General features: G+C 39.8%; 1 protein-coding gene across 2 annotated transcripts in view; it reads right to left on the bottom strand.

Annotated features, from left to right (window-relative positions):
- Nucleotides 1-22296, bottom strand: part of abcc8 (ATP-binding cassette, sub-family C (CFTR/MRP), member 8) — a 61604-nt gene that overhangs the window by 5915 nt on the left and 33393 nt on the right. For both annotated transcript variants that reach the window (XM_027272883.1, XM_027272884.1), the window contains exons 16-31: nucleotides 17528-17600; nucleotides 17312-17417; nucleotides 12906-12938; nucleotides 10641-10679; nucleotides 10257-10355; nucleotides 8470-8554; nucleotides 8046-8126; nucleotides 7371-7508; nucleotides 6966-7091; nucleotides 6676-6772; nucleotides 5123-5370; nucleotides 2579-2745; nucleotides 1873-2100; nucleotides 1468-1560; nucleotides 627-729; nucleotides 111-224 (exon numbers count right to left, since the gene is read on the bottom strand). In XM_027272883.1, coding sequence (XP_027128684.1) covers nucleotides 111-224; nucleotides 627-729; nucleotides 1468-1560; nucleotides 1873-2100; nucleotides 2579-2745; nucleotides 5123-5370; nucleotides 6676-6772; nucleotides 6966-7091; nucleotides 7371-7508; nucleotides 8046-8126; nucleotides 8470-8554; nucleotides 10257-10355; nucleotides 10641-10679; nucleotides 12906-12938; nucleotides 17312-17417; nucleotides 17528-17600 — 1830 coding nt within the window. The remainder of the gene's footprint in view (nucleotides 1-110; nucleotides 225-626; nucleotides 730-1467; nucleotides 1561-1872; nucleotides 2101-2578; nucleotides 2746-5122; nucleotides 5371-6675; nucleotides 6773-6965; nucleotides 7092-7370; nucleotides 7509-8045; nucleotides 8127-8469; nucleotides 8555-10256; nucleotides 10356-10640; nucleotides 10680-12905; nucleotides 12939-17311; nucleotides 17418-17527; nucleotides 17601-22296) is intronic.

Genomic DNA, 22296 nt, shown 5'->3' with positions numbered 1-22296 from the left:
AATGTAGAATATGTGAAAAACCACATGCAGTGTCCTTGGAGACTGCAGGTGAACAAGCAATAAAACACACACACACACACACACACACACACACACTCTCTCTTTCTCACCATGAGTGCGTATGTCAGTCCCAGCCCAACCAAACCGGGGGACAGCTGGTTGTAGAGAGAGTTAGTGATGGAGGCTACAGCTGCCACCAACACCACACAGGCTCCAACATATTCCTGCGGAGAGAGAGAGAGACAATGTCAGCAACAAGATAATGCATCACTGAAAAATTCAAAAAGTTCAGTATAATGATGTCTATTATAGATCTTTATTTTATAAACACAGATGACAAAGAAAGACAAAAAGCCCTGCGTGTTTTCTTCTGCATGTGTACACATCAATCCATAAACATGTGACAGTTTTCTGTTCTGCTGCTGTGAAACATGAGCCGTGTGTGCAGTCGATACATAAAACATCACATGAACATAGATGTAATGTTACTAAGACGATGAAAAATTCAGTTTTTCCCAACAGAGGGAGCAGTTACCCAGCAACATCAACAAAAATGTGAGCCAGCTGCTGTCTGACAAACGTTAAACTGGATGAATTAAGGAACTGAAGAGCACACAGATTATTACCATGCGGACCTCCAGCCAACGGTTGGCTGCAGTCAGAAAGAGAGAGGCGATGTTGTTGGCATCAGTGAACTGTAGTAACCTCTGTCTGAACCTGGGCTCGTACCTGCCAACGGATAAAGACATGTCTCCTTTTTATTTGTGCTTCTATCTCCTGAGCGTCCACCTGCCTGAACATCATTCAAACTACTGTAATCCAGGGCACTGAATACAGAATATAGGCACAGGTTGATGAATGGTCAATGGCAGAGAGTAGTGCTGTTAGTAATCCTTGGCTTTCCATCAACATGGCGCTTCACAAAATCAGCCCAATTCTCTTTCGTCTTTTCTTTTTTGGAGAGTTTAACTAAAGTAACTGAGCTGTTTATTTTTGGGACATCAAATGCATGGGTAGCTAGCAAATGTTGCACCAACTGAGTGTAACCAAGTTTAATAACTCAAACAGAGAAGGACAGATGCTAATTTACTGAAGCTTTGATACTGTTATGATACCGTTATGCTACATATGGCTTCAGTGCATATTCAAGTCTAAAAATCCTGAACTCAAAACTGGTGAAAAACAGTTCGTACTACAGACGGTAGTTCACATGTTTTCATCAATAATATTCCAGCATGTAAAATGTCTTTTGAAAGAAATTTCCTTTACAAGGACTTTAGGAGACATAAATACAACAAAATGTACACTGTACACTTTATAGAAACGATCATTTGAAATGAAAAAAATGAGTTTAAATTGCACTAAAACTACTGTATAAGAGATTTGAATCGAATATTTGAATTAATATTTTAAGATGAGCATTTATTGCTGTGTAAAGGGTGCAAAACATTTATTAGTAATAATTACCTGAGAGCCCTTATAGTGGTGAGACCTTCCACTGTCTCAGAGAAGTGGGAGAGTAAAGGGAGTTGGGTGCTGTCCTCCAACTGCTGCAGGTCCCTGACCAGAAGACAGAGGACACAGCAGAGAGGGAAATGTCAACTGAAGCAAAGTTTGATTAATATGAAAGCTTGGAGGACGACACAATACGAAAAAAAACACCATGAGATTAGAGTCTAACTATTTAAACTTGTGTCACACTCCTTTATACAGTGACCTCTGTCTTTTCTGCGTAGCTAAAACTGTGTTTGACATATGTAGAGCTTAAATTCCTCTTCAGATCATAAAAATAGTCTCTGCAACCAACATTTGATGATGAAAACATATAGACATCGCAGTGTGATATCTGTCTCTCCGTCCCGTCTCGCTCACCTGGAGGCCACCCGAAAGTATTTCTGGATGAAATAGCAGGTGACAGCCAGCGGCAGGAGTGCAATGAGGAAGACGGGCGTCACGTACGAGATGACGCCCAGGGCGGACACACACAGCAGGGTGGAGCGGGAGAGGCACTCCAGGGTGGTGGGGATGTGCTGGTCTATTGTGTTTGTGTCCGTGGAAAACCTGTTGAGGATGCTGCCGAGCGGAGTCGTCTCAAACAGCCTGGAGGCACGAAAAAAAGATTTTTATAATACCAGGAACCCAGTTTAATTTCATTATATAATCTAATTAATAATGTTAATGTTAATTGTTGCTAGATTTATTCTTCCAAAAATACTTAAATAAATCTAATTATATTTTAGAGACATACATGAATCTGCTCAGGCGCTCTGTGCAGTCAGCTGGTTGAACTGAAATTCTTTCATGTGAAATATATCTGTGTATTCAGCTGAGTATATACAGCACATGCAGGTGTGTTATGTGCATGTGAGCGTCTGTGATGTATCTAGGTTTTGTGTAAGGGGCAGCAGATGGTGCTCTGAGTAATGGGGTGAAAAAGGGGCTTTTAACTGTGTTTCCTCGTTTAAATGAGGCGTTTTAGCACACACACACACACACACACACACACACACATCTTTCACACATCATCAGGCAGAGTTGCAAAACACACACATACACACACACATGCTGAGCATTGTACCTCATGGGGGCCAGTATGATCTTGTTGAGCAGGTTATGGTGGAGCTCCTTGGCCACTTTGAGGCCGGTCCACTCCACAGCCACAGAGGTGGCCAGACACAGGATGATGCCGAGGCAGCACAGCACACTGAACACCGACAGATACCATGAGTGACTGAAGCCACAGTCCTACAGAGAGACAGAGAGAGAGAGAGACAGAGGGTTATTAAAGACAAGCCTGCAACTCTGTGACAGAGTGAGAAAAGGCGGGGGTGTTCCTTTCACTCACTTTGCTTGTACTATAATTATAAGCATAATTAAACTCTGAGGCTGGTTAAAAATTAGCGATCTAATGAGACAGCAAAGCTTTAGCAAAAAATAAGCTCTGCGTTTCTCTATTTTCTCCTCCATTTACCTCCTACTTGTTTTTATGCTTCAATTCATTCTGTCTCAAGATGTTCTACCTTCTTTTACTGTTTAGAAATATTCACAAATTAATTATTTCATTGTACTTTGTTGGTGTGGCTCGTGTTTATGTCATGCACTGGAACAAATCAGAGTGTCCTCGACACAGACATCACAAACCTGCCGGCTGAGCCTGAGATATTATGTCCAACATTTAGTGAACATGAACCACGGAGAACTTCTCATAACACTGCATCTAATGCTGGAGGCTGCTGGGGAGGTGGATGCAGGAGTGAGGAGCAGCGTGCGCAGCAAGCAGGATGAATAAACTCCTACATTCATGGAGAGGTCAATGAACCTGAATGATTGGATTTTAAATGACTTCTGTTGGCGCCTGAACAAAAATCACAAGCCTGTCGGTTTAATGGAATTATTTTTGATAATAACTGCATTTATGATATCAAGAAGAAGGACAAGAAGAGAAAAAAATATGTACAGAACAGTCGACTAACTTTATCACATCACAAACTATATTTAAAATGACAAAAATGAAACCTGACATCTGATGTCACCTACAAAATGATTCACGAATGTCTTTAAACATTCACTATATTTAAAACCCTATACAGCTAGCAGTATTATTGTAATCAGTAAAACCAGAATTGCTCTTTATGTGAATATATCTTAAATGACGATCAAAAAATTAAGTCCAAAAGAGCATCAATATTATCAGAAAATTGCACTTCAGCTGCTCAGACTAATCCCCACTGGAAACATTAATAAGTCTCACTTGTCTAATCGTCTTTTTGTTCCTTTTTTTCCAGACAGATAAAAAACAGAAGCTGTGCAGATTATCTGTCAGCTGCCTTTACGGTGAAGTGAATATTTAGTTTTAAACTTGTGCCTGTGTCTGTGTTGTCTGTGTTGTCAGACAGCAGTCTGGCAGCTACATGAAGTGACAGTGCTGTGTTTGATAACAGAACAGGACTTCTGAGTGTGCCCACGTGGTTTAAACTACAGCACAGTGCAGATTAGATAAACCTGGCACATACACAGTGAAGCTTAGCCAAACATGATGTCCTCTAAATTTAAGCGACAATCTTTTTGTACTTAACTGTACATTTAAGGTGTGTGCACATGTGTGTGTGTGTGTGTGTGTGTATGTGAGAGAGACTCGACTGTTTTTTTCAGTGTATTCAACAACACTTTAACCTGCTGTGCCCAAACCTCGCGTGACTCTGTCTTTAGCCTCTGCATGACTGTGTACAATGTGACCCGGACTTTCAAGTCACAGGACGGGTATGGAAAGCAGACACACACATACACATACATAAACAAAGACACACACACACACACACATAACTATTAATAACAGAGCTGCTTCACTGGACGTGGAACGTGATAACCCGCCAACAGCTGCTGTGACCCCTGACGCGTGAACGCCACAGTTTGCACCGGTATTTATATTGTGTCACATGTCTGTCTGTGTGAAACTCTCTTCTTTCATTGAATGTGTGCGTGCAAATCAGTTTGACACTATACTGGGGAAAAGGGCTCTGAAAATACAAACTTACAACTAAATAACGGTTAGAAACAGGTCACATCAGTTGTGACATTTTTTACACATGGATTAAGACCAAATCTACACGAGTTACTTTGCTGCTGAGTCGCTGAGTCATCCTTGACAGCCTGATGTGTGACATTGTTTTATAAACTGCTTCTTCATTTTGACACAGACACTTCATCAATGCACTCTCCTGTGCAGATGAGTCTGATCTGTAATTGCTTCAGGGTTCGCAGTGAGTGCTCCATCTGGAGCTGGCAGAGTGTGTTTCAGTTTTAGGTCACCGCCGTTCAGCTGAGATTCACCGGAGAATTAGAGCGAAAACGGACGTCTGTTGTCTATTTTTTTCCATACATCAGTTTCACTGTAAAGTGCTGCAACTAACATTATTTTCAATATTGGTTAACTTAGAGATTTTCTTTTGGGATGTATCAATTATTTCTTCTTCAAAAATGATTAAAATGATTGATTGATGCCCCTTTAAAAGCAGTGACAATCAAGCTGAAAAAGATTTTATAACTTTAAAAACTGCTGAGCAACACAGAAACAAAAAGAACAAATCATCTCAGTCATTTTGTGATCCTCTCAGTCTCTCACCTGAACAATGGTACAGTTTTTCGCTGTGGCATCGATCTTGGCTGCGATGACGTGTGACGTCCAGTGTGCCAGCCAGTAGTCAATGGTGACCATGAGGGTATGTTTGAGGAGCTGTGACAGGAGGAGCAGGGTGAGCAGGAGGAGCCCGGCGGAGGACAGATAGGTGCCACAGGAACGCCAGGGGATAGTGGCACGCTGACGCATCACCTGTGACAGATTGTCATCGTCGTCGCTCTCTACAGATTCGTCTGAGAACAAGACAGAGACGTGTTAAAATATTTTGGTTTGTTTTAGATTGGATCAGGCAGAGTTATAGGTTTATAATTACAAAAGTATAGGACTGCATCCTTACAGATTTATTTAACTTACTTGGCATAAAGTATTTACTACTCTTGTCTGCTCACTGCTCATACACTCTGTGACATTTCTGAGGTTCATCCTCCTACACTCCTTCCTAGATATGTCTCTCTGTCCGTCATATTTTTGACACATTTCTCAGATATGTCCTCATGTGTTTGTGTGAAGAAGCTCTACTAGCACAGGACAGGAGAGAAGAGACAAAATAACAGAAAAAGAGGGCCCGAAGAGAGGAGAACCACACAGAAAGTATACTACAGCACAGTATCTAATGTTCTTCAACACCAAGCAGATGCTCATTCCCATGGTGCAGAGTGGTGTGTTTTTCAAGGGCAAACAGAAAGCAGCCATGACACACTGTTGAGTAGCTAATGTTAACGACCTCTCGCCTCCTCCCCACCCCTGATGTAAATAAATCCCATCACAACATGCGGCAAGCTTTGGAGTGTGAAGCTGGATGTCCTGAAGGCTCAGACAAGCTGGAGGCAGAGAGGAAGCAGAAGAGAGGAGGAGGAAAAGAATGACTGCCGGGGCTAAAAACATTACTGCTGCCGTTATCTACTGTGCAATCATGCTGGCTTTGAAGGAGCAGGAGTGACAAATGTTTGGGGAAGAAGTGAGAAAAAGAATTAAATGGATAATGAGATTATAAGATGGTGATGGCTCAGTTTGCTTGCAGCGTCACAATGCCACAAACTTTCTTTTTTCTTTTCTTTTTTTTTCAGTCCATGCTTCCTGGGCACACCTGCTCGATCGAACATGAGGGCAGCATCTGATGCTGGAGCCATCGCACAAGTCCACGCAGGGGTGCCACCAGCACGTGGGAGACAACACAGAATATAGATAAAGAGTACAGCCACTGCACCGTAGCACCTTTCGCTACAGCCATACATTCAGCAGAAACACAGCACACACATAAAGGATCACATGTGCGAGAGAGCGTGTGGTCATATCTGGTGGCTGAGAACATGAAGGTCTGGATCATTTAACACCCATGTAATGTTTTCTTAAATACATAAATACAGGGAATTTGTATTCATTCAAACATTGCAGCAGCTGTTAAGTGCATCAATAGACCCACAGACACACACACATACACCATAATCAAGCTGAAGTCAAGCACACACTGCAATCATCCATACATCCAATCAAGCTCTTGTGTACTGTTGTCATTGTTTTGTTCTGTGACCTCTCACCTTCCTCGTCCTCTTCAGTCCTGCCAGCCTCTCTGGAGTACATGGCCCTCCGCAGGTTCTTCCTCTCCAGATCTGTCATGCTCGCTGCCACCGTCTCCTGGAGGACAACACAAAGATTAAGCACTTTATTCTCCCTGAGAACATTAAACAAACATCCAGGTGATCAAACTTGAATTCAATTCTGTGTAGGACTGGGTGGTTTGCACCTCTCCCGAATCCATGAACAAAAGCATAAGCAAGATTATAAAAGGTGGGTTTAAAGTCATTAGCAGTTTGAAGTCATTAATCACCGTCTCGAACTCCTGGTCCTCTCTGTGCATCAAGGTTTTCCACTGCTCAAAGAGTTCAGGCTCAGAGTTCTGGATGTCCTTCAGAGTCCCCTCAGTCTGGATGGTGCCATCTTTCATGGCAATGATCTAACAAAACACACACACACACACATACACACATAGAGACAAATGGAGACAGAAGAAATGCAATTTAGTATTACCTGACACTGGAAATCAATCTTTATGCATCCTGGGATCTTTAAACTGTCAGCATCCCAAATGAAACAATGATATGTTTACCTCCTGAATTAGAGAAGAGCATCACAAATAAACAATCCTGTCTACTGCTCTGACTATTAAAAAGTAAAAGCGGCTGTAACTCTTCAGTTTATCAGTCGGTTAAGACACACACATACACGGTCTTACCCAGTCTGCATGTGGTAGGTACTGAAGTTTGTGCGTGACCAACACCACCGTCCTCTTCTCCTCTCTCAACATCTTCAAAATGCCGTCCTGCATTAGATGGTCACTCAGGTGGATGTCTAAGGCGGAGAACGGATCATCCTACAAAACACATAAACACACATGACAAGTTTAAAGCCCTGAATCTGAACCAGAACCAACCAAAACAACCACTTCTACTTTCTCTTTCACTTTTGTGTTTTTGTGCATCTCCAAAATATGTTTTTTTCTTAGTTGATTGATCTTTTCTGTCATTTTTTTAAAGCAAAAATTGCTTTGAGAAAGTGTGATTGTCACAATTTTTTAACACTTCATGGACTAAAGGGATTTAACGAGAAAATAATCAGCAGATTAATTGATAATGCTGCAGCCCTAACTATAAAAGTGGTGATTAATAACTGAGAAGCAGTAAATTCATCATGAGCTGACATTTTGAAATGTTACATTTAGCTTCTCTGCCCTATAGCTGGGCTTAAAAATGACGTTGTCATTTTAGTCAGGTAGGAAGGCATCAAGTATAAACTCACATTCAAGTCTTCAGGTAAAGCTTCAGAAACACTAAGTGTGAATACTGATGCGGACAAGGCTAATTAAAGGTGAAATCCAATGTAATGATGTGTGTGTGTGGAGTAGACTCACCAGAAAGACCAGGTTGGTCTGCTGGTACAAGGCTCTGGCTACACTGATACGCTGCTTCTGTCCACCTGACAGGATGATACCCTGCAGCAGAGGGCAGGAAAATATGAAGAAGAAAACATAGTTACAAGGTTTTTACTACAAAGAACAACATGATTACATCCATAAATGCCTGTGGCACTCTCCCCCAGAGTAACAGAGAGGATCATAATTTTTTTTCATATTTCCTGTATTACCGCTGCATGCAGAAATCCAACATGACAGCGCTCTGCCTGAACAAGATCAGTCCAGCTCCCTACACACAAACATCTAATCCTCACTGCATGGCAATACAGGGAGCCACAACAGGAGCTGTGGCCAGATTCATGAAATAATAAGACCACAGAGGAATTCAAAGAAAATGGTTCAAAGTTACTGTGATACTGACCCGTTCCCCGATCTCTGTCTGGTCCCCCTGTGGAAGGATGTCGATGTCAGGCTGAAGAGAACAGGCCTCGATGACAGCTTTGTACCTGGTGGGCACAAACAGAGACTCAATACGCAGCTTCAAGAAGAACTACAGTAGAAACACGCTGGAATAGGTTGTGTTCAAGGCCCAGAAAAGGTTAATTAACTATGTTTAAGAAAGTTTGAATGATAATTTATGAATGCACATCATATGATGGTTTTAAAGAACTTAACTTGACAACAAATCTCTTCCAGCACAGTGCTTGAATAAAGATTCCCGGATGCACAGCTACAGCTCACAGTGCTGAATCTGAAGCGAGGTGCTACAAGATGCACCTTGAGCCAAAACACGACGGGTTTACAATAAAATATCATGTTAACAAGTCAACGTGGAAGTGCCAGAAACTGCAGTTCCTCGAACATCCACTTGCAGCTGGCTACAGAATGAATCAACCTCCATAAGCCCCCACGTTAAAATGTCCAACTTCACAGCAGAAATAAACGTGGTAACGTGCTCATGTTCAGCTGGTTTAATGTTTCATAGTTTAGCATGTTAGTGATGCAGAGGCGATCATCAGCCAGACGGAGGGAGGAAGAGGTGTGAAGAGAAAGACTAAGGAGACAGTGAGGACAGGTTGGGCAAACATCTCCTTTTTATAGAATATCTCCACAGCAATGAACCACAGCGGTGCATTAGACATATTTTTTATAAAAAAGACACCCCATTAAACCCAGAGAGAACCCGGCTGCAACAATGAATGCAAGAAGCTGACCTTTCAGAAAGACCATTTGTTGTGAGGATGACTAGTGTCAATAAAAGAGAGAGTGTGTGTTTTTATTGTGAAAACAGTGTATATAGTATTGACCCAGGAGTGAAACTATACACACACTTGCACACAAGACTAAGGTGTCAAGTCTCAAACTGGCTTTTTCACTGGAATCGACATAATCAGGCATCAACGGACCCATTTAGGGTTAATTGTGTTAATGGATGCATTTTGGCTTGACGACTTGACACGACAATATATTGATTACTCTGTTATAATTAACAACCCTGAATGTCAATCGGAAGGACGATGTCCTCAGACAGTTAGTTTTGCTGTGATTATGGTTGTCACGGTGACAGCCCTGAAGCAACAGAATTAAGTCAATGAGATGCTGACACAGAGGTTACTATTGCGGGTTTTGTTCGATGTGAAGCACGAATACTAAAAAGCTTTTAAATTAAAAAAATTAAAATGCCGTGTTTGAATGCATCCTTGACTAATCAACTATCTGCTACATTTATTTCATGTCTTTTAGGAGCTGGCTTTAATTTTTGAGGCTGCAGTTCATCATTTAAGGGCATACTAAGAGCTGTTTCTGACATTTGTACCACATTTACACTTAACGAGTGAGGGTAGACTGAAAAGACCACCACTGACCTCTTTTTGACCTGTTGTATGTCATCATTCGGGAGTATGAAATGTCTCTTTGCTTCCCTTTCTTCTCTTTCCTTCCTTAGCACTTTGCTCATTTTGTGTGTGCACAAATTACATGTATTTGTAGTTGTTGTGCCCCGGTGGCCTCAGGGTTTACAGCGCCTTTATCACATGTCATTTCCCATCTCTCTGCTCTAATTTCTTGGCATCCCTTCACTGTGGATGCTCTGATAAAATTCCCCCAAAAAGCTAAAGAAGTTAAGTCGTATCTGTGTGCACCACGGTCTCAACGACCAACCGACCCAACAGGGTTTAAACCTCCATCGGTGCAGGTGTGAGGCCTTACCTCGGTTTGATCATGGGCATCTCAAAGGTGATGTTCTCCACCAGTGTTGCATTCAACAGCCAGGGCTTCTGGGAAGCATAGGCCACAGCGCCTCTCGTCCTACCAGAGGTGTAAAAAGTGTAAAAGTGTAAAGGAAACAATAATATGCACTAATATTTCACACAAGGGTTAAGGTGAAGAAACTGTTTGACCTCTGGAGGCCATAAAGAGCTGGTCCAGGTATCATCAAAGACTGTGGTTTATTTGTTAAAGCTCAGGGTCAGGAGTGCTCTGTTATCTTCAGAGGATTTCTAGATTAACCATGATGATTGCTACTCTGCTGATAACAGTTATGTGTCTCCATGGAGACCGTCTGGTGTGTATCGTGCTGTTGTCTGAGCTCACCTGATGTCTCCGTCACTGGCTGCATCTCTGTCTGTGGGACTGCAGGAAACAGACACAAAAACATTAGATAAGTCCCCGTTAAATAATGAATAAAGTATTGACATGACAGTCACTAACCCCACCTTAGTCCTGTAATGATTAACAATGAACAAACACACACACACACACACACACACACACACACACACACACACACACACACACACACACACACACACACTAACCCATCTACTCTTCCCTCACTATGGCAATCATGCCACTGCTCAGCAAATACAAACAGGCCAACCACTGCCCTACATGAACACATCTATCATTAGCTGTGATCTTATCCTTCCTAAAAATAAAGCCCCCACCTCCTCCCAATATTTCTTCCTGTAATCTGCTGATATGGAAATCAGCATCAGCCTGTTTGGACTCTGACACATTCACTCCTCAGAGGATCTGATTTCTTGGGCTGAGATTAGTACGTCAACACAAGGTCTGTGGCTGTCGGGGTGTTTGCTGTTGGTATCTTGTTCGTCTTGCGTATGTCTCTCGTTGTAAGCTTCCCCATAACTGTGAAGGCATCCCGTTTGAAGTAAGATGAAATTTCTTTCACAGAAACTTTCATATTTATCAAATAAACAGACAGACTGTTTTATTAAGGTAGCAATGCCTCAATCATGTGTTTAATAAATAAAAGGACTCCTGAGGCCATCTAATACCACGCTGAAATAAAGGTTCCCTGGAGACCAGGGACGAGGTGACACACACACTGTGCCATCCTTCCTCCCTGTCTAGACAATAGTGAAGTCTGTCTTGGATCCTGAACAAAGTTTTTCTCATTGATGATGGACAGACCAAAGGAACAGGGGAAGTTTCAACATAGATTGCAATCACCTAGATCACAAATACTGTGGATGAACGTTTTAACAATAATTCACTATAATGGGAATCAACAAATTAGATTAGATTAGATTTAATTAGATTAGATTAGATTCAACTTTACTGTCACTGAACAAAGTAACAAGTGCTTCAACAACGAAATGCAGTTTAGCATCTAACCAGAGGTGCAGAGCAGTAAAGTTCAGAGTATGTACAAATACGTAGTTTGAAACTTTTCAGTCATCTATCCATCTATTTATCCTGATCAGCATTGTGGGGGTTTCGAGCCAATCCCGGCTGACATTGGGCGAGTGGCAGGATACGCTCTGGACAAGTCACAAGCTCATCACAGGGCTGACACATATAAACATTCAACCATTGATGCTCACATTCAGACTTACGGACAATTTAGAGTCACAAATTAATCTGTAAATCTGAGTACCAGGAGAGAACACATACAGGCTCAGGGAGAACACAAGGCCCCAGTCGGGATTCGAACCAGGAACCTTCCTGCCATGCCTCTCTGGTTAAGACTACTATTAAAATATTTTATTTATTATATATTTTATATAATGTTAAGTTTAACTTTTGTATCCTGTGTCATGCATTAGTTTTAAGACTTTATTTACAACTGTGTTTGTTATTGTTTTGGGGGGCTTGTCCCCTATTTTCATTTTGAAATATTCAATTAAAACAAACCGAGACTCTATTAATAAACATGAACAGTGCTATTGTATATAAAATGTGAGCTCTGAAATGACTTTAGGTCAAAGATTGAAAAGTAACATGACCTCATTAAGGTGAGGGAAACAGTTTTATGAAATCTTAAATAACTCTGCAGAGCGGTGAGGTTCAGCATTTTGTTTACACTGCACACTGAAGCTGTCTTTATTCACTGCGTCCTGAGTCTACTGTCCTCTACTGTCAGACAGTATTCTGCGGGCACCCTAAAACATTTTGCTATCAATAGACACACAGAGCCAAAGGTTTCATGTTCTGTCAGTGTCTGGTTACACAGAGAGCATCCGACATTGATGTACCGTTGGCAAACACAGGGCAAACGCAGGGCAACGTCTGTGTGTGTGTGTGTGTGTGTGTGTGTGTGTGTGTGTGTAATCCAGAGTGAAAGAACAATGAATGACACCGTTGATTTAATAGAAATAGAAACAATGATCCACAGTTTGCTAAAATAATATTACTATTTATGTTAGTTAAACCAGCAACAATCATGAACTGTCAACAGTTTTATTTATAACTCAGATTTATGGTGTACAACAACTAAAAATGTCAACACTTATTGTGTTCAACTTATACTGCTTTAAGGCACAACTAAAAATACATGACGACACTGGTTTATGTGTATAGATTTATGTGCTTGGGCTTTTTTTCTCCTGAGCTCACCTTTCGTCTCCCTCGGACTCCAGGTTTGGCAAGCTGCAGAAAATAGAGAAAAAACATACAAATTCTGCAATTGTTCCTCATCAAAAGTTGCAAAAATACTATTATACTAATAAATTAATAATTTATGAAGTTATTTCATTAGAAAACTCTCACATCAACTCTTATTTTTAGAATGAAATGCCTAGCAGTAAACACACACTTACCGTACAACATAACCTATAATCATTCACATTCAGCGTGGCTGTTTGGGGCTTTGCACATGCTCAGTAGACACTGCGGTGTATTTTTAGGTTTGAATTGACGCCTCTCTCAGTTGTCCGGAGAAGGTGACTCTGATCACGTGTAGGTACAACCAGAGAGCAATGGCTGATTTACACCGGTATACCGCGAGCAGCTTTAAAATGGCAGCTGACCACAGCTGTTAGGAAGTAAACTGGTGACTGATATTTAAGAAGCCCTGGCACGCCACACACACACACATGTAAACACCACTGTTAGTGACGGTGTAAAATAAGAAAAGGTCATTGAAGTGAACAGTGTCAGCAACTCCACTCAGGAAGTGTTAAGCTGAAATAAAGACCTTTAAATAAGAGCAACGGAGAGTTTATGAAAAAGCAAAAGTGTATCCAACATTTAATGCACATTTGTGTTTAGCTGTACATTTATTTGTTAATGGGTGTTTAATAAATGTTTGTCAAAATGATGATTTTGTTTTATTTTAAATTACAGACCTTTTTACGTAATTTGTTAATTTTTCCTAAAACATGTGTGTTTAGTTTATTGGCTCCAGTTTATTCAGTTTTTAGCAATTAGAAAATTCTAATTTCTGAATACAACAACAAACAAATACACAATTTTACAGTGGAGGTCAATAAGTCACTGGCTCAAACTGTGGACCTAAATTAGTAAAATAAAAATCCATTTAAACAAAAAATGAGATTTACAAAATAGATAGAGCAGAAATAATGTTTAGCTTCTGACATTAAATATCACTAAAAATACAAATATTACTTTCAGGAGATAGAGCGGGTCATTCACTACTGATGATCAAATGGGTTAATTCTCGGTTCTTCCAGTCTGCAAGTCCCCTTGAGAAGGATGCTGAACCCTAAATCGCTCTGCCATCGGTGTGTGAATGGTTAGCTCAGTCCATTAGTACAGTCCATTTACGAGATGGTAAATGGGCTGTACTAATGGACTGAGCTAACCATTCATACACCAAGATATCTCAAGGAATACAGGCTAGGTCAGTTTTTCCAAAAAGGTCTAATATTAGAAGAATGAGTTAAGTTTGTAGAAGGTAGAAGTCAAAGTATTTCAGGCAACACATGGCATTTTTGTCTCCAAGATGTGCATGCATCTATTTTCATTTGTAAAACTAATGTCACATGTGAGAAATCTGGAAAAAAGTGAATACTTTTAAAGAAGAAGAAAAGTTTCTGAAGTGAACATAAAAACATCTCAAACAACAAATGGGTTGTAGAGGGATAATAGAGGAAGATTTCCTCAATTATCAGGGCCGGACCGAGCAATTTCTTATCAACACACATTGAAAATGCCCCTTCAGAAAATTACCTCATCAGACCTCATCATCTAATGACACTTGAAAGACACTGAAGCCTGAATAGATGGTTGATTGTCCTGTTTATCCTGCAGCCATCATAAAAACATGGTAATCATGCTGGAGCTGATGATTTAAAGCTTTTATCTCAGACTAAACTGCTAAGGGCAATTCCCCCTTTATCTCAATCACACCTTTATGTCCTGAAAGTCATGTTAGAGGAGAATTCACAAAGAAGACAAGTTGCTATCAGCTGTATCTAATCATCATAGGCAGACTGAGTGACTTCCCACAGTTTCGAACTGTCTTTATAGAACTTAAATGAATAATTATTATATATAATTATTATTATAATTAACAATAAACCGTATTGATCCACTGCAGTGAAATGCTCCTTTCACCCTTTGGTTTCAGTCAATCTGGTGTGTTGCATTTCATTTCTTGATCTGGGTCACACCCTTGCTATCCAACTGGGTGTGCTGCCCAGTTTTGAGACTCTTGATCTTACTGCACACGAGCTATCCAATCTGCACTACTTTGGCTGGACACTGAGGACAAGATACAAATAGTCATCCATTTTAGGAGTGATCGAGAGCAGAGTGAGGTGTAGGGTGGGGATAGGGGATAACAGGAGCCAAAGAGAGGAGCAAGTGGGTGAGGAGCGGTGGTGGATGGAAAAAAACAGTTGTGTTTCTATGTTAATATGCCGTCATCCCCCAAGAAAAGATGTCCCTCTCCATGACCTTTGAATCAACACACTGACACTAGATTAAAAATAAGCAATGAACACAGCAAATAGATGTTGTTTCCAATACTGTGTTATCAGTATATCAGCTGTTTCCATTTCCTGTTCCTGTTTCATACCTTTCATACTGCCTTACAGCTCAGAGAAAAGTGAAGCCCTTTGATTTAAAAATGTAGCCAGAAGCAGAAGTGTTTCCAGGGGTCGGGAATTAACTTTAAATTTCACATTTAAGACAACAGGAACAAGACAAGTGCTCAGAAGAATGGACATTTCCTGAAAACTGAGCAACTCCACCTGCTTAGGCAGAAATCCCACGACTGAAAGCTCCAGAGCAACGACTTAATGTACCTTTTGCTGGGATTGTTATGTAAAGAAACCAAAATACTTCATATTACTTATATAAACACACACAGCCTGGTGGGCTCAGGCAGTGTGATGACGTAAACACAAACAGCTGACTCTCAGAGTCACCAATCACCTTCAAACAAGTTGGCGAGGCCGTCTTCATAAAGCTGACAAGCTTGCACGTTTACTCTTCTGCTTAGTCATGCTGTTTACTCCTGGCAGGCACATGCTGCACTCATGAATCCTCTGCTGCCTTTTTCTTTTTGTGCATTTCTTATCTCAGTGATTTGTATCTGCTGTGTTTTGTCCTGTTGCATATTGTGTGAATCCCAGAAGTGCAGCTATAAATGTTCCGTTTTAAAACACAGCTCAAAAATAACAAAAACAAACATTGTGGAAACATATGTATAAAATCCTCTGAATGTGTATTTGAATGCTTCAGGAGGGCAAAGTCTGAATGACAGCTCCTTAGTCTCTCCCTTGGACACACGATAAGTGAGAGGGTTCAGCACTCGACGGTGCACAATCCTGCCAAATATCAAAGGCAGTGCCAGCACAGCCTTGGCATCAGGAGGTGTGTGTGGTCGGTTTGTGTAACTATACTTTGTTGACAAGTGGATACTGATGGTGGCACTATCTTGGCAATGTGACGAGATATTCAGATGTGAGGGACCGAAGCTAATGTCTCCCAGAATGCATCAGGCGGGACACGTATTAAGTTTCAGTTGAGCTATTTCAAATAAATAAAACTGCAAACAACTTTAGAGAGGCTTTACAAGTAGCTTTTCTTTGAGGAATCAGCTGCCTAAGAGGTCTTATATCACAGATTTAGGCTTTTGTCCAAGATGAATTACAATTAATCAGTTCAGCCTCCATTAAACTTGAGCTGGATGTAGTTTAAAACAGTACTTTTATAAATAAAGTGAAATGTTAAAGTGTGAGCTATTCATGTGGAGGCGCTGTCTGTAAAAGTGGGTTTTAGCCTGCAGCCACAGCAGGTCTGTTGGGATGTTTCTCCATCTGCATTTGATTCATTTTGAGTCAGTGGTGCATGTTGGGATCCTCGTGTTCCTCTATACTCACAGCCATAAAAAAATACAACCTGCAACCTCAGCTCTATTTCACTGACCTACAAATCCATTCATGTTATATTGCCATGTCATGGTAAGAGGTCTGATGTTGACGCTAATTGCATCAGCCTGTCTGGGATTTAGAATTTATTGCTACGAAGAAACATAAATAAAAACTCGCAACTGTTCCTGGCAGATCAATTAGCAGAGAGGTTTAAAAAGCACGAGTCAGTGCTTTGCTGAAGAGGAAGAAAAATCTGCGTATGGTCGTCTGGGACTCCACGAGGATTAGTTCTTTTCAAATTAACCTTTCACCTCTGGATTGAATGTCATTTCAAGAATGAACTGTACAACATGCATTTCCCAGAGGGCACATGTTGCTTCATAATTCAATGGATGGGGAAGTGAGTTATATACTGAAGTGACTGCTGTATAGATGTTATGTAAATGAGACTAGTAATTCCTTGTTGAAGGAAAACCCTCAGTGTCATTTCATTAAAGCACAGAAGGCATTCTATTTTTTTTATTTCTATTTTCATAGTTTGATTATGCCATTCAAATCTGATCAAAACTTTCAGTCTGATGAGGCACAGAAAACTCAAGTCCAAAAAGTGATTACAATTTTTTTTACATGAAGTATCAGAGTTGATTGGTACAGACAGAAAACAATAAACGTGTAACTGACCTGTTCCAGGTGACTATTCCTGATACTCTCTGCATCTCTCCTAGCGCTGCCAGCAACAGAGATGATTTACCGCAGCCCACCTGGCCCACAATCATTGTCAGTTTACCTGAGAGGTTTGATGATATACAGAGAGGTATGAAAACAGGTTAGAAACAGAGGGAAACTGAATAAAGAGACAGACTGAGGAGGCAAATTATCAGACTGCCTAAAACTCACCAAAAGGAATATTGATGTCCACATTACAAAGTGTTGGAGGTCCATCGGTCCAGGTGAAATAACCGCTAGTTATCTAAGGAAAGCATCACAAAGATTAACTTACTGTTTAAGTAGTATGAACATATCATCCATTCAAAATGATGCCCAGTGACTTCCTTTTATTCACTTTAAGATACTAGTGCTATCAACATGCAGCCCAAGATATTGTGAATGACAGACAGAGAATTTATTGAGCAGGCGAGTCACTGCAGTTTGACATTTTACACAGATAGATACAAAGCTGGAAAGATGACTCTGCGACACTACATGAAAATCCAATCAACCAGCATCCCAGATATTAACAATAATAAAGGTAAATAGTTCTCATCTAAGTCAAATATCGATATTGAAGACTTTAATTTTCTGACGTTCAATAGCAAAATTCAGTGGTTCATATTATTTTTTTAATCTTAATCTTTTTAATCTAATAATTCAAACCCTTATTATGAAATTAGATTTATTTGTGGAGATTTATTTTTTAGATTACCAGTAGGGATGTAACGATACACTCAACTCACGACTCGATTCGAGTCACGATTTTTTGTTCACGATACGATTTTTTCACGATTTTTTAAAATCAAAATGAGCTACAGACAAATTATGACCAAATAAAATTATCTTTTTATTTGTAGGAAAAAAATCTCTCTTTACAGAAACTCTCAAACAGTTTGTGTTCTTATTAGGGCTGCCAGCAAGCAGCTGATCTGACCATTACCTTTCAGCTTGAAGTATGAGCTAACTGAAAATAAAAAACAACAAGATGATAGCTCATTTACCCTTTAATGAGAGTCCACGGCCAGACAAAAGAAAAACCGTGCATGGCTGCTCTGAAGACGGCCAGAGCAGCAGGTAAAAATCACAGATTGAGTGGCAAAAGGACAAAGCGTCATCGTCCTAGCCTCCAACGCTCTCAAGAGACCCTGCAGGAAAAGGAGGTAGAGTGGCTCGATCGAGAAGTTGTCCTTTTCGACTAACATTGAAGAACTTACGGCGTATATTGAGAGGAAGAAGAAGAAGAAGTGGTGGAGAAGGATCTTTCCAAATCGACCACCACAACAGAGATGTACACAATTAACATCAATCAACATTCTTGTGTACACCCAGCCGTCTCTCTTTGAATTGCTCCTCGAGGTTTCTTCCCAGGCGGAGTTTTTCCTCATCTTCTTAGAGAGTTGGGTCTGGGGACCTGTTTGTGATGCGAGTCTGGGTCAAAACAAAAAAAACTAACTAGGCACATGTCATCTCCGTGTCTGCGTGGGTTCTTCTCCGGGTGCTCCGGCTCCACGATTCATAAAAGGTCTTTGGCCACACGAAAGGTGTTGGCAAAACCAAAAAAAACTTTAGGGGGCACATGTCATCTCCGTGTCTGCGTGGGTTCTCTCCGGTGCTCCGGCTCCACGATTCAATAAAAAGTCTTTGAGCCACACGAAATGTGTTGGCAAACCAAAAAAAAACTGAGGCGGCACATGTCATCTCCGTGTCTGCGTGGGTTCTCTCCGGGCTCCGGCTCCCTGTCAAAAGACTTTGAAAAAAATTTGCAAAAAAAAAAATTTAAAAGAAAAAAAAAATCAAATATTTTGTATGTATGCATGGAATCATGGTCATTGCACGTATATTAACATATCTATTTTAAAACGCTGTATTTGCTATATATGTGACACATGTCCTACTACAAACTGAAAACACATATGAGTCCAAACCATCAAATTAATGCTCACTCTGACAATCCACCAAACACCACTAAACATTATAAGAGGAAATCTTTTTAAATCCATTCGTGTCATATATATTATATGATTTATAAATCACAAAATCCATTTACTGATTTATTAATGTCATAAAACAAGTGGCCATTTATGTGACGTATTAGAATATTTAGATTGGACATTTTAAGTAAAACACAAAATCAAAGTTGTCATAGATTTTGTCGACAAATCAGAGTAAAATGTTCTTTTATTTAAAATAAAATGATGTTCGCCATGTTTTTATGGATGAAATATATAAAATCAGGCCTGAATAGAGATAACAAACCCATCTGAAAAACCTTCAGAAAGCACCTGACCAATTTGGCACGCCTAGACAGAATATAAGAGGTGGTGCCCCCCTTGAATCGCAGCACGCGCAATTACGTACAAACACAGAAGAAACGGAATAGCTTTGTTTTTGATTTTGTTTTATTTTTAGAAAAACAAGTTACAGAAATAGATAATGTACAAAAATACAAAAAAAGGTCAAGTGAAGGTAACTGAAGTGGAGATAACGTAGATTGGCAGAGGTGGGATTCAGATATCTCAACAGTGCATCTGAAGAGAGAAGAAGATATGTGACGTGTGTGTTTACAGTCCAATCATAAAACAGATGATACCAAGAATAAAAGGTATGAAATAATAAAAAAAAAAAAACCTAAGGTTAAAGATTTCCCCTATTCTGTCCATGTATATGCAATGCAGTATTTCCTGATATGCAAATTAGATTCAGCTTTATATCATGACAGTGAACTGCTGATTAGCAGAATGCAAAAGAAGGGTCCTGAATGGAGCATTTAGCATTTAGCCTATACTGTTATCAAAACAGGATACTCAGACAAAACAGCAGCAGAAGAAAAAATAACATTTAAAAGACAAGAAAATATTAAAAGTAATAATGAAAAAAAAACGGAGAAAAAAACATGATGATAAATAAAATAGTAGAAAACACAGCACGACACTGCGACACCCATACAGATACACACACACACCGCATCTTAATAAAAATTTAAAAGAATAATTAATATTAATACATTTGAATTAAAGAGTGAAAAAGAAAAAGACAACATCACATAATGCTTTTTGGTCATATGATGACAAACTATCATTGATGACAGATATACAATCTGAAACTGAATAAATAGCAAAAATACCAATTTCAACAATGTTCCCTTTTGGGTTACATTTTTATTTCCAAATGCAAAAACAAAAACATGATTCATCATGGTTGCCCTATATTCTATACAAACAAATCAGAAGGTAACAAATCTAAAAAAGATAAATGGAATTTTTCCTTTATTTTCCAATATTGTAATATTGTATGTGGTATACTGTAGTGACTCCCAATTGATCCCAGATACTATAAGATATAACCGATCTACTGTTAAGTCAGGATCAGGTACAGTGTATTGGGTAGAAGGGATTAATGACTGGCAGTTCTCTGTTGCACTATTGATGTTTGGCGTAGACAAAGTGGTCAACTTGCTACTTTTTACAGTCATAACAATACATATGTACAGCGTCCATACAGTAATTATGACAGAGGTATTTCACTGTGACAAAAGTGCCAATTTCTACAAAATGATGCTTTATATTAATTAAGGCTTCAGATTAGAAATTTTCCTGAATGAAAAACAAGATCTAAAATATACAAGTCTCACTTTTTTAAACAAACAATGCTCTAAAGTGTTGTAAAGTCTAATAGACAAATGCTGAGAAAAGGTGAACAGGTGAGTCATATAAAGATATCAGTACAGTTGTCATGAGGCAAGAACATTAGCTATAGAGACAGTTGTGAAACATGTTTATTTCTCTGTTTTGATCAACAAGATGTATATTTATATATGTTGCTGCTTATGATTATGTTAGTAGATTAATTATCAGTAACAATAACAATAACAGCATTATACCATAGCTACCATTGAGCATACACATCATGTCCTTGGCTATGACGATCATGATAGAGCAGTGTTCTTTCCATCATTTCAGAGGCACATGCAGGTTAACTGCTTAACCTGCTGCTGTTGGTTGAAAACTACACTTGAACTACATATTTCTTCATACTGGCGCAAGGCAACTTGTGTTATAATTGGCTGTGAAGTGAAGCCGAGCGCAAAAAGCCAAAACTGCACTTCCTCAAACGTCCCTTGAGGCTGGCTACAAATTAGTCAACTTCACAGCAGAAATAAACATGTTGACAGCGTCCCCTCATGGGACCTCCCCCGGCGCTGGCTGGCCCCGCCGGCGCATTTCCTCCGAGTGGTGCGCCGCGACCGCTCTGCGTTTACAGCGCCCGGACCCTCTCGCGTTTCCCGGGGCCGTGGACTCTCATTAAAGGGTTAATGAGCTATCATCTTGTTGTTTTTATTTTCAGTTAGCTCATACTTCAAGCTGAAAGGTTAAGGTCAGATCAGCTGCTTGCTGCAGCCCTAATAAGAACACAAACTGTTTGAGAGTTTCTGTAAAGAGAGATTTTTTTCCTACAAATAAAAAGATATTTTATTTGGTCATAATTGTCTGTAGCCATTTTGATTTAAAAAATCGTGAAAAAATCGTATCGTGAACAAAAATCGTGACTCGAATCGAGTCGGAGTTGAGTGTATGTGTTACATCCCTACGGTAATCTAAAAAATAAATCTCCACAAATAAATCTAATTTCATAATAAGGTTTGAATTATTAGATTAAAAGATTAGATTAAAAAATAATATGAACCACTGAATTTTGCTATTGAACGTCAGAAAATTAAGTCTTCAATATCGATATTTGACTTAGATGAGAACTATTTACCTTTATTATGTTAATATCTGGGATGCTGGTTGATTGGATTTTCATGTAGTGTTGCAGGTCATCTTCCAGCTTTGTATCTATCTGTGTAAAATGTCAAACTGCAGTGACTCGCCTGCTCAATAAATTCTCTGTCTGTCATTCACAATATCTTGGGCTGGCTGTTATGATAGGCACTTAGATCATTAAGTATAATAAAA

The sequence above is a fragment of the Larimichthys crocea genome, chromosome XXI (assembly GCF_000972845.2).
Source record: "Larimichthys crocea isolate SSNF chromosome XXI, L_crocea_2.0, whole genome shotgun sequence".
Classification (NCBI taxonomy): domain Eukaryota; kingdom Metazoa; phylum Chordata; class Actinopteri; family Sciaenidae; genus Larimichthys; species Larimichthys crocea.
Note: the sequence above shows the minus strand (reverse complement) of the source record. Positions and strands in the feature narration are given on the sequence as shown.